This window comes from Saccostrea cucullata, unplaced genomic scaffold, assembly GCF_032062105.1.
Source record: "Saccostrea cucullata isolate Sc308-1 unplaced genomic scaffold, CSIRO_AGI_Scuc_v1 ctg3772, whole genome shotgun sequence".
NCBI classification, from domain to species: domain Eukaryota; kingdom Metazoa; phylum Mollusca; class Bivalvia; order Ostreida; family Ostreidae; genus Saccostrea; species Saccostrea cuccullata.
Genome location: NW_026932226.1, coordinates 5,114 through 17,858, shown reverse-complemented (window position 1 = coordinate 17,858; position 12,745 = coordinate 5,114). Strand labels below are relative to the sequence as shown.

At 31.7% G+C, this 12,745-nt stretch overlaps 1 protein-coding gene across 1 annotated transcript; it reads left to right on the top strand.

Moving 5' to 3' along the window:
• The first annotated feature begins 8,488 nt into the window (after positions 1-8,488).
• Positions 8,489-12,002, top strand: LOC134234670 (lactadherin-like). Its single transcript, XM_062716732.1, has 6 exons — positions 8,489-8,494; positions 8,631-8,820; positions 8,949-9,068; positions 9,364-9,534; positions 9,675-9,811; positions 11,810-12,002. The coding sequence occupies exons 1-6, from the start codon at positions 8,489-8,491 to the stop codon at positions 11,942-11,944; spliced, it is 759 nt and encodes a 252-aa protein (XP_062572716.1). The 3' UTR covers positions 11,945-12,002.
• The last annotated feature ends 743 nt before the right edge of the window (positions 12,003-12,745 follow it).

Below are 12,745 nucleotides of genomic sequence, written 5' to 3'. Positions count from 1 at the left end.
AACACGTAACATCATTTAGAAATCATACAAAACAATCAATGTTTATACAATTTTTGTAAACAAATAATTATTTGACAATCCGCGCTACTTTTTCGACGACAACAAAGGTGTAAGCGGAGCGCGCCCTCTGGTGAGAGATTGAACATATAACGTGTAACTTAAATATAAAGATTATGTATACATCGTTTAAAACGCATATTATACCCCATTTATTTAATGGTTTTTTTTAGAATTCAGTGAACATGTATTAAACCTGATTTATTAATTCATAGAGTAAATTAATGAAGAAATTTCTAATTGAGCATTATAAATTGTTAATTTTGGGATGTTCAACGTGTCATAAAACAAACGTCTGTTCCGACATATAGCGTAATGTAATGACATGTTAAACAATTCTAACGCGCGCTTTTATAATGTATACATAGCCAAACAGTATGTTAAAAATCCAAAATATGAATCTAACGATTATATCTACTTTTATTGGATTCTTGGTGTATTAAAGAATCCTTTTCTTTAATATGTACATACATGTAAAAAGGCATTTGAACGCGGATTATATATTTTGCAAAAGATTTCTAATGACGTATTTAGAATAAATGGACTCCATGCTTTACAGTAACTATTTATTTTTAAAATTTCCAATTTTATTTAATTTTTTTTTTCAGATTTAGAAAAAAAATAAAGTTTGGAATATATTGTTAGCAATTCACAGTAAATCGTTTACACATTGAAGTACAGTAAGAAAAGCTTCATAAAAACAATTTTTTGTTGCTTTGAGAAGAAGGTATGAATGCTCAGGTACTGTTACCAAATTCTCAGTGCAATGTTTAACCTCGCCCGATGACAAATTATTCTCCATGAAAAATTAGAGTTAAACCCTTATTTTGTTTTGAATCTCCCTTGAAATGATTTGAACAGTTTGTTGACTTAGTGATCTAATTGTTTTATATTATGAAGCTTTTCTGAGGTTATTCCTAACTGGCAAATCAAAGTATGGGTTTTTTTATGCGGCATCTTGTCCGTTCTTCTGTCTAACTTCCATTCCTCCTGTCCAAGCCGTTATGTCTGCATATAAGTTTATTATACCCCCGCTTAAAAAGCAGGAGAGTATATACTAATCGGGATGCCGTCCGTCCGTACGTCCGTCCGTTTGTCCGTCTGTTACGCTTTGGGGTACCCATCTCTTATCCGCTACTTCTTTCATACCATTGAATACAATTTGATGAGACTTTCACAGAATCTTTATTAGATATTGACATTATGACTTCCTATTTTACTTTTTGATCCGACTCATTTTTTGGGGGGGTTTCCCATAGTAAAACATGGACACTGCCATTATATTCACATTGGAGGCGGGGTATATCATTTAGTGAGCTCATAGTTTGTAATGGAATGCCTCTAGTTTGTAATGGAAAATGGAAGCTTATACTTGGTACAGATATTACTTATGGGTGTATTTTGACCTTGGTATCAGGCATTTCAGTCAGTTCAGGGTAAATAAAAGAAAAAAAAATTACTTATGAACGGGCTATATCTATATTGGGAAATATTTTGACTTGCTTCTCAACATGCCCTTCCATTTCCCTGACTTTACTCCTGACAAAAGATAATTTACGGTTTTAAATGAGCAACTCCAAACGCACTGTGCTAAAGCATATTCAAGTGGAAGGGATAGAAAATTTCTTCAAAAAGGAAGAAAATAAATTATTTCAATGCATCTAACATATAAGAGTCTTTAAATGTAAACACAATTGGTACTACACATATATCATGGCCTTACATGAAAAGGCTAACACAAAATTCTAAACAGGAAGTAACAAGTGATGGAAATCAGCAGATAAATTAAAAATGGTCGTGAAACTTGACCTAATGTACATAAAATTAAGTAAACAATTCTGAAAGATAACAGAACATACAAATTGTGAATTCTTTAAAATTAACCTTGATACATTTACATTACTGAGAGGCCGAGGAATATGAAACAGCTAAAAAATTAAAAGAATCTATAAACATAGATGGAAACAGGCCGACAACTTTTATGTCTACTAAGATTTAAGATGAAAAATATGTACAAAGGCAAACCTGAATGCAAAATCTGAATGCATTGCAAATACATAAAATTTAAAAACATAGCTAACAGGCACCCAGTTCTGATCCTAATTAGACAGACTACACCTCAAATAATACAACACTTCTGCTGTAAACCAGGCTAGCTTAGTGGGATCAGCTGGCACTAATTTATAACAATAAATAACCAACAGGCATACATTAATGTGTATTCTTTAGTATAGGATACTAGTATTTATAAACGAGTTCAGTGATTGATCTGCCTTTTTGAATAACAGCAAAGATATTCACTGTTAAGGTATGTCACTCGTCAACTTTTTAGAAGAGTTCACGCAGAACCTCTTACTTCAAAACTATTTATTAAAATTCAATTTTTATGACATATTAAAATTTAACAACCTAAATTTTGTAACATTCAACGAAAAAACTGCTCAAAAACCTACAAAGAAGCCAGATTTATGAGGGACTTTTTTTTTGTGGTGGATGGATATTTAGCAGAAAATTCTGCAAATCTGCACATTTATTAAATTGAACATCTTGGAACTTTAGCCTCACATACTTTTACTAGGAGAATAATTTCCGTTACGATACTGCTAGGAATATTTAATATAGGTCTTAATTCAAATTTTCAGAACAAATTTTACACCTTGCCTCAACAAACTTTGTCAAAATATGAAGATATGTTTAAGAAGTCATGATGAAATTTACACCATTTTTCGCCTGAAAATCGCATAGTTTGACCAAAATTTCAAAATTAACATCACTGACCCCAACTTTTTCTTTCATTATTTTAAATTACTCAATACTTGTGACTGATAAGCGCTTAAGTTGTATACAGTTTGATATAAGAAAATGTTTTATTGCTTATTTAGTTTTTAATACCCCCAAACATGTTACTTTTTAGTGCAAAAAGGTCATACAAAAATTTACGTGCATTAATTTGCAAGATTTTTTCAATGATAAATATTATTCGAACCATTTAACGTAAAATAAGATTATATTTATTGCCATGGTAACATCTGATAAAATGTAATAAAGGTTAAAGTAATTAACCAAAGAGTTAAAATTTAAGTGCAAAAATGTAAACTTTATTGCACCGCAGATGCACACTGACCCCCTATTTTCTCTGCGATTTTGAGTTACACTATATGAGTACTTATCAAAAATATACTTCTCAACAAATCCTTGATTTAACAAATTTCACGAGTGACATACCTTAAGGAAAGTTGCATATGATATTTTCTTAGTACTTTTGACATCATTTTGCGATAACAGAGCGTTTTGCCTTTTTGTCAGCCATGGACATTTTGTTATAATTTTGCCCCTGAGATTCAAAATAATGTATCCATGTTTCAGCACCTTAAAGTACTAGTTATCTTCAAGTTAAACGGATAGGTAAATGTTCACATATAGTAATTAGTTATAAACAAAATTACCTAAATAAATCACCCTGTATGAATGAACCGAAGTTGATATTAAGAGAATACTGGAATTTCTCATTCAATTAACATGGTAATTTATATTCTTATGTCAATACTGTATATCCTGGTGAATTTGAGATAAAAGATACTATAGAGTATGACACATCTATTTCGTATTTGGATATTTTACTTGAAAAATACGCTAATGGTAATCTAATTACCAAACTCTTTGATCAACGTGACGACTCTTACTTTTCCTTACTTATGCAACAATATACCTATCCCACCTCTAACGCATTAGAAGTCTGTGTTTGCCATGCTCCTATTTTGTATTGTTTTATGGACTTTTGATCTTGAATACTGCTCATTATTTCAATATGTTTCACAACATTCATGCAGTAGAGGGGCACTAATCGTTGTCTTTATAGTTTTTCAAGTACCTTGGAGTAGAAATTATACAAAAACTTCACAATGAGGAGAAGAAAATACTTTCCCAGGCTTTCGCTTCGACATTTAGATATCGTCGACGTCTTATTAGTCATTGATGATAAGTACATGTATTCCCATTCATCTGTAAACTCAATATATTAGTGTATATATATATATATATATTATTAGATAAAATAATGTTTTATGTTTGGGTGTTTTACTGATTATAGCCGACAATGATGAACTAATAAGTAAATTGTATTTATATGACAAACGAAATTTCTTCTGAATCAGCTTTTCCATCGTCAACTCTCCATATTTATGTAATTACATATCGCTCTCACCTGCATATGGTATATTTGTCTTTTGACTGTTCTCTATTCAAGGAAAACTCTTAGAATAATTATTAAAACCTATGCAGATTACTTATACATAAATAGATGTTACAGAGCTTTTTAACTTCGTTTAAAGTAGGCATTCATCAATTCTATGGTAGTTATTTTGACCTCATTAGCAAATCCCTGAGTAGTACTTTGACTGACAGCGTATTTCATACCAATTGACAGACCTATGTTTCCGTTCTAAATTTTACAAAATGTTCCGTCTACTTGATCAATTTATAGGGATAGAGGCAGGTATTTGACTTGTTAAATGAGAAATTTTACTTATCCTAGGCACCTGATCCCAACTATGAAAATTTGGAAAGGTCTTACTAGAGCTGTTCAATGAATAATGTCAAGAGTTCTATGACAAACAACATAGAAATCATTAAGCTTGACTTTCTCTTATGATTGAATCTTTAATGAATTGATTATGTAGTTTATGTGACCAATTTCCATCACATAGCTTAATTGTAAAAAGCTTGAAAACAATGGCTATTCGAGACACTGCATTAAAACAGAGTGGTAAGGATTCAGTAAACTAGAGTAATATTAAATGCTTCATGAAAGCTAGTGTAAAACTCGTTAAGAATCCGAAAGAAATATTTACTGACATAAATTATGTGAAAGAGCCATAGCTGCCTTACCGACGACACGGCCGACTCGAGTATTTAAAAGGAAATCACCTGATTCTATTTATAGATACATGTATCTTTTCAATTCAGATCAAACTACATGTATACATGTAATCATTTGTGGACCAGTGTTATATTTTCATTCTTTCAAGTTTTTTTTACATGACAGTAATTTTACTTGTTCAATACTCTTATTCTAAACAAGATTTTTTGAAAATTATGAAAATAAAACAAGCTAGCAGCTACGACTTTGGGTCATTTAAATAGTTTAAGACTGTATTTTCCCGAGATACTTTCAATGTGTAATGTTGTATTATATATCTCTTATATTATTTATACATGTATTATAAAACAATAAAAGAAAACATAGGAAAAATGCACAGAGAAAAAAATAAAAGCATTGATAAGAAACACGCACTGTGAGACTCGAACTCACGATCATTGTGTCTACATTCCAGCAATCATACCACTACGCCACAAAGTCGTTGTAAGCAGATGGATAAATTTAAGACAGATTGTTGAATCTTAGAATAATTTTGAGAAGAAAAATTAAATACATATTTTCAACATTTTCAATATGAAGACCACCTTTAACCAAAATTATCTAAATGTAATGAAGTGCAGGCATATCCAAATAAAATTATTCAGAAGTTGTTTTTCTGGTTAAGGGTAGTTTTTTGCTACAGTTTGTCACTGTTTAGAGGGGTATCTCAGTATTTACTATATTCCCCATATAAACTGAACGATTTTTATATCTATCATATGAGGGAACTATTAATATTTGAATATTATTTTTGTGTGATTTGCTTTAAAGCATGTATACACTAACATTGTATGACAATATTTTGGTTAAACAATGTATTTTAAAAAATCACTACTAGAGTAAGCGAAAGTGACTATCAAATGCGCTATGGGTCTTTACAGCAACCATTGTCTGTTTTATAGACACATGAGCATATGGATTTCAATTAACAGAAAAAATATAATGGGCATCAAAAGTGCCTACCGTCCTTAATTTTTTTATCGACAGACTTACAACAGCACTCTATTTTGTTTTATTAAATTTGAAACTTGAAGATTGTTCGTTATCTCCATATATTTCACCTAAAATTCACAAAATTATTGACCAAGCCATAAACATAAATTTCTTTTTCAAAATGCATTAATTTGGTTGATATTAAGGACAGATGATAAAAACAAAAAAATGGATGCCTGGAATGCCTTGGTATATATATTTTGGCCCAATTTAATTGCAAATGATGTAAATAGTAGATTTCTAGAATATAAAGAAATTGTAAACTTGTGATGTTCAAAAATCTGCCCTTCTGAAACCATCCTCATAAATCTATACAAATATTTTTCACTTTAAATTCCGTTTTTGTGGAAATTTGAATAAAAAAATTAAAAACTAAGCGGTGAAAGTTATTCATTTACTCATTTAAACATGAACGAAGTACTGTTGTTACTTTAAAATTTATTGACAAAAGTTTGTTTGTATCATCTGTCTTTAATGCACTTTGAAAAGAAATTCTATTTTTTTCAAATTGCTTTAACTTGGTCACAAATTTAACACACCTTGATTTTTTTTTTTTTATAATTTTAAAGTGCATGACAAGAAAACATATTTATTAATTTTCGAGGTAATTAAGATAAAAAAATCTTTTGCAATATTTTTGCTACGTTGACCTTAGCCTTTGTCTGTACATGAATTTACAACATCGCAACAAATCTAACGACGCAGTTTCTTTAGATTACCTAACACTGAAATTATGTAATAGATCTCCATAGAGTTACGTCAAATTAATTATTTGTGTACACAGTGTATTCTTGATAAAGTATCCTGAATAAGCCACGATACACTTTTTAAAGTTTATTTTGTCTCTTTTTTGTTTACATTTGTAATTATCGTGTATTTTCTTCTAGGGAGAGGCCCGTTTCTGTGTTCTTTGATGGTGTTATTTTTCAAATCTTTAAATTAATTATTTCAAGCTAATACATTAATGAAACATTTTCAGGTTGCTTTGTGAAAAAAGCATGAATGCACATTTAGGGATATTCCATATATTTCAAGATGTGGTTTCATAATACAATATGGCGACGAATTTGGTTTCGTGTATATTTTTCCTTTGGAGTATTTTGAATCGAATTCAAGCTTCGACTCCTAAACATGAAGAGTGAGTATATATGTGATTCAGTATGTAACAATGACTGAAAATTTACAAATTTGATATCTAAGTAATACCATGATCTAAACAAACAAAGACATTAAATATAATTCTCGACAAGATTTTTTCGTTCCGCGCATTCATTTTCAGAAACAAGTTTAAAAAAATAAACTTTAATTTTTGTATATTTATTTTATGTACAACCTAATCCAAAATTAATGAATGTCTGCATTATGCAATAATTTTGAAAAGTTATGTTACTTCAAGTGCTATGCAAAGGAGAAAGTTCTTTGCAGATTTCTTGATCTGCAAAAAATAAGCAAGAAATATTACAATGATAACCCTAGCGCAGAGTCCTTAATGACTATAGACTGAGGAAAAACCAAGAAAGACCTTGCTGGATTAGAACAGTCACATGAGATGTGTACTCCTTCTATGAACCTCAGTTCGCTCTGATGGTGTCCGTGCTTAATTTGAAAATTGTTTTTGAAATTTATGAGTTTAATCGCTATTTCTTAATTTCGTTTATTAAAAAGTTATACACATCATTCCTAAATTTGTTTTAAGCATGACCGTTAATAGTTTGGGGGTACTTATTTAAAGTTTCTAAAACATTACTATAAATGGTATTCGTAAGCACTATATACATGTATGTATTCTAATGTCTATTTGATATAAGAGTTTTGCAGATTCACTTCCCCGGCGTTACAATAGCAGCTCAAAAGGATGGTTACCTCTCTGCTTCAGTAAGTCAAATTCTTGTTTGGCAACATGCAAAATGCATATACCACATAAAATAATAGAAATGTTTTACTCTTATGACATTATTGATTTTAGACTCACGAAAAATACGTTTTATTCAGACAGAATATGGCGGAGACATCCACATTAATTCTGGGGGAAATACCACTGGAATTTATTTTGAGAATTCCAATCTGTTCCATATTATAAAAGTAAGTCAAATAACTTTCTTTTACTTTAAAACTACGCATCCATCATATAAGTTATAAACCTTTGGGCTTCTTATCGTTTTTAAAACATAATCTGACCAACAATTTGACGTGATTTCTCTCCTGTTTTTCCTTCTCTTGACCTTTTAATTTAAATTAAATCCCTTTAACTAGATTTACACTTTAAGTGAGACCTAAACTAATATAAACTAGTAATTTATGAGTCCACTATTGCTAACACTCTTTTAAGCTTTTAATTACAATTTCAATTTGTGTTTTGATATTTATGAATTGTTTTTAATTAATACGCCTGTTTTTATTAAGATAGCTTTGGGTCTTCCACCCGTATGGATAAATCATACAGATATCGGATATTCTGGAAGATTTGAAGGGGGAAAACGCTTAAATATTCCCTTAAAACTAATGGTAAGCAAAAGCACCATGGATGTTAATTAAAAAACAGACCTCAATAATAATTGATATTTTATTGCTATTTACACTTTCATTGCATACATGTATATACATGTATGTATAAATGAATGTCTTTGAAACAACTGCAGAATACAGAATTAATGTACTGTAGGTTCCTGGATCCGGAAATCTAACTTTTGAAATCATTGCTGGATCGCTTCCATATGGGGTGTTCCTTGATTCAGAAAACCGCCGGATATATGGTATTGTGCCAGATCATGATGCTGAGTATACATTTACTGTAAGAGCCAAAACCGAATACGGAAAATTTGCAGATGCCGTTTTCCACTTTGATTCATATGGTAAGGAATATTCTTAAAAAACTGAATAATTGCAAAATTAAAGTTTTCAATATTTATTCAAAGTTTCTAATTTTGAAAATAAAATAATATTATTGCATTTGGTAACAATTGTCCCCTGTCTTTATAAGAATCAGATCAATGTCAAGAACATCCTTGCCATAACAATGGCGTATGTAATGAAACTCGTGAAGGATTAGGCTACACATGTCTTTGTGATGGGCATTATGGTGGAGTTAATTGCGACGCAGGTACTTTATCATTAATTTTGTTTTTATATGTACTAGAAAAATGAAATCAGAACATACTTTTCTTTATGTTTAAAACTATTAAATTTGATTTAATGAAATTTTCAATACTAATTTTGAAATGTTGTTTACTGTTTGAACTGCAGCGAACCATTCCCCTGGCTTCATTCACATGCCATTGATATATGATATATAGAAAAGTTTTTCAAGAGATAATTTGATTTTGTACACATGTATATTCCATAAAAACTGTTCATTTTAATGATTATTTTGGATACTCAATAATATATTATCAAAGACTGCAGGTTAAACAGCATTGGAGTACAGAACAGACACATCATTCCTGATGCTCATTTATCTGCATACTTGTCACGTAACCAATCACTGGCTACAGAGGCAAGGTTTAATAGCAATGCTTCAGCGGGCTGGTGTGGGGAAAACGCCAACTCATGGATACAAGTAGATTTGGGTATAACAATGGATTTTGTTATTTATTGGTAAAAAATAATAAATTAATGATAATTTTCTAAAGATTAAAACCAAACAATTTTTTTGGAACATTTTGACCTTATTTGTCTGTTCATGTATACAGCTGGTATTTTATAACAGGTAATAAGGGGAGAATATTTGCTGTGACCACTAAGTCTGGGGATATTAACCGAAAAATGGAATCTTTCACTCTGTCCTGTAGCACTGATGGCACCAGATTTTCAGACGTTTTCGATACGAACACAACTACAACTTATGTAGGTTATAATACATGTATACATGTAACATAAAACATCGCAGAATTGAATGATATTCTATATTAGATATAGATCTTTTAATGTGTACATGTACCTATAAAGTCAACTTCGAAGTAAATATAGAATTAAAATTTAACATTGGATCGAAACAGAGGGAATCTTCAAAATTGAAATGATTAATTATGATATTTTCATATTTAGTGATACTTCGCTTTTTCAGCAAAACATTGAAAATACATCTGGTAGCAAAGGTATGATCGCACTGGTATAAAATGCAACGACTGAAATGTAATACAAAGTTCTATTTTGAAAACTCAAAATTCAATTTGTTTCCCTCTATATAGGAGTATACGAACATACGTATATTTGGAACGGTTTTCTTTGTCTCTTTCTTTGTAAAGGAAAATTAAGAACTATAAGCTTACTATCATTGATTTAGATTATAAAAAAATTCTTTCGTTTTTATAGTTGAATTTAATTCAGAAATAAGAATCATTTTTAAGCATCTGTATAGATTTAAAAGCAGGATCACTCGATCAAATCCCATAAATATTCAATTATGCTAGACTATGATTTAAATCCATTTTATGATTAACGTTCAGTGTGTCAAACTTCAACAAAAGAAATTTAACTCCTTGAACATATTGACTGACCAGTTATAAATGAATGATTGATTGAATGTTGGTTTACGCGCTGTTCGAAAATTTCCGCTCATATAAAGACCTCAAAATATGCCAGGGAAAGGCTTCAAATTAGACCTCTACTCGGCACTCGGTGTCAATTTGCCGTCATGGTTCTCTAACGTGCCAACCACCTTCTGTGAAGAGAAGCATCGGGTTTAAAGGCTCTTTACAATCCCTAAAGATCGACAACTTTCACTTAAAGTGCCCAGCGCTCGGCGAAGAAACAGTTGCCCCCTTTTTTCCCGATCAGTCGCGTCCGAGATTCAGTCATTCGACCTTCAGATCACGGAGTGAGCACTCTACTGATTGAGGTACCATGACGGTCAACCACTTAGAAAATGACTTTACAATGAATTTGTCGTCATTATTTCGAACCTTTATTTATACAGTAATAAATTGCATTGCTTAAACATAAAAGGGGATAATGTACAATAGATAATTGATTAATGATTGATTGATAGTAAGTTGCTTAATGTCCCATTCGAGATTTTTCACTCATATTCACAAGAAACAGTATGCCAGTGAAGGAATTTAGACCTTTACTCTATACTCATCAGACCGTTCACGGTAGCCTAATGGTAGAGCGATCGCTTCGTGATCGGGAGGCCCGGGTTTGATTCTCGTTAGCGGCGCCGCATCAAACGTAAGACGTAAACATAGGTAGTGACTGTTCCTTCGCCAAGCGCTCGGCATCAGAAGTGAAAGTCACGGGTCTTTCGGATATGATCTTAAAAACATAGGTCCTGTGTCATGATAGGCGCTGGCACGATAAAGAACCCTCAATGCTGAGTGCCGAGTATAGGTCTAAATTTGAAGCCCTTCACCAGCATACGGTGACGTCTCCATATGAGTGAAAAATTCTCGAGAGGGATGTTAAACAATCAATCAATCAATCATACTCATTACCATTTAGCAGTGAGGGTTCTTTACCATGCCTACTTTTTTAGTGAAAAGAGACCTCTGGGTTTTTTTTTTAGGTCTAATCTGAAAAACCTGTGACCCTTCTTATGCCTTTCTCTTGGTGAAGGAACATTTTGATTTGACGAGCGCGGTCAACGAAAATTGATCTTCTCAATTTTGTGCGAATGAAAACATAAAAAAATTAAAATTTGACAAAAAAGTTACGTCCAATCGTTAATGTTAAGTTAACAAATGTTTAAATTGTACCACATTTAATGAAAAAAATATTATATTACGTATTTTAAATATCTCATAATGACTAATAACTCTAATATAATACGTTAGAGACATATGATATAATTTCTTTTTTATGATAATAAAATATCAAATATATTTTCTTTCGTATCGCTTCAAGGTATTTTCCAGTGCTATCGGGGCATTAACCCAGCCTCTTCCTGATCCTGTCACGTGTCGGTTTGTGAGACTCCATCCCAAGTCCTACAAAGGTCATCCGTGTCTGAAGTTTGAACTTCATGGTTGTGTTCCTTAACGTGAACTAGTGGACTGCAACTGACTTAATAATTTTTCAAATAAAATTCTACAATGTTTCACAGTGTTTATTCATTTTTTTTTTTTTTGAAGCAATGTGTTAAAATGTTTGGCTGTTGACAATCGAGGCTTGATTTATAAGGCAATAGTCTAATAGCCATGACTCCTCCTTTGCTACATACACGCGGTCGTACGCCGGGATATATACTAAACCCTAGATTCGAAGCCTCCATCTAAAACATTTATATATACAGTACCCAATTTCAACTTGTACATCAACAGATGCCAGTGTGCCACGAAAACATGTTTGAAGAAAACAAAAGACCTAAAACTAAAATCTTGTATTTTTCTGCAGATCTGTAATTTGAAATTACTAATTTCATATGGTATTGGAAAATCAGGGAGAATGGAAACTGGCATTTGTCACCGAAAGTGTCATTGTGAAACATTCTTTCTTTTATAAAGTCACCAGAGTAAACTCACTTGACCTATTGCTATCTGTTCTAGTCCGGCGTCGTGCATTGTGCATTAACATTTTCATTAACATTTTCAGCTTCTTCTCTGCAACCGCTATGACTAATTTCAATCAAATTTGGAAAAAGCCTCTATTGCAGAAGGGAAACAAAAATTTTGAATTTCATGATCCCTGTCCCTCTTAGGCCTAGACTTTGTAGCCAAACCTACCAAAATTAATGCAAATTTTAAAACGTTCTTTACTCCTGGACATCAAGCCGTCAAACTGTTGGCATGATTGTAATAAGCATTGAGTCGTCTACCAATGTTGTGAAATTCATGGCCCCAA

Excerpts from the sequence above, each read along its gene's own strand:
- LOC134234670 (XM_062716732.1), top strand. Across the intron at positions 8,821-8,948 it reads TTTCCACTTTGATTCATATG|AATCAGATCAATGTCAAGAA; the intron begins GTAAGGAATATT and ends TGTCTTTATAAG. Across the intron at positions 9,069-9,363 it reads TGGAGTTAATTGCGACGCAG|ACTGCAGGTTAAACAGCATT; the intron begins GTACTTTATCAT and ends ATATTATCAAAG.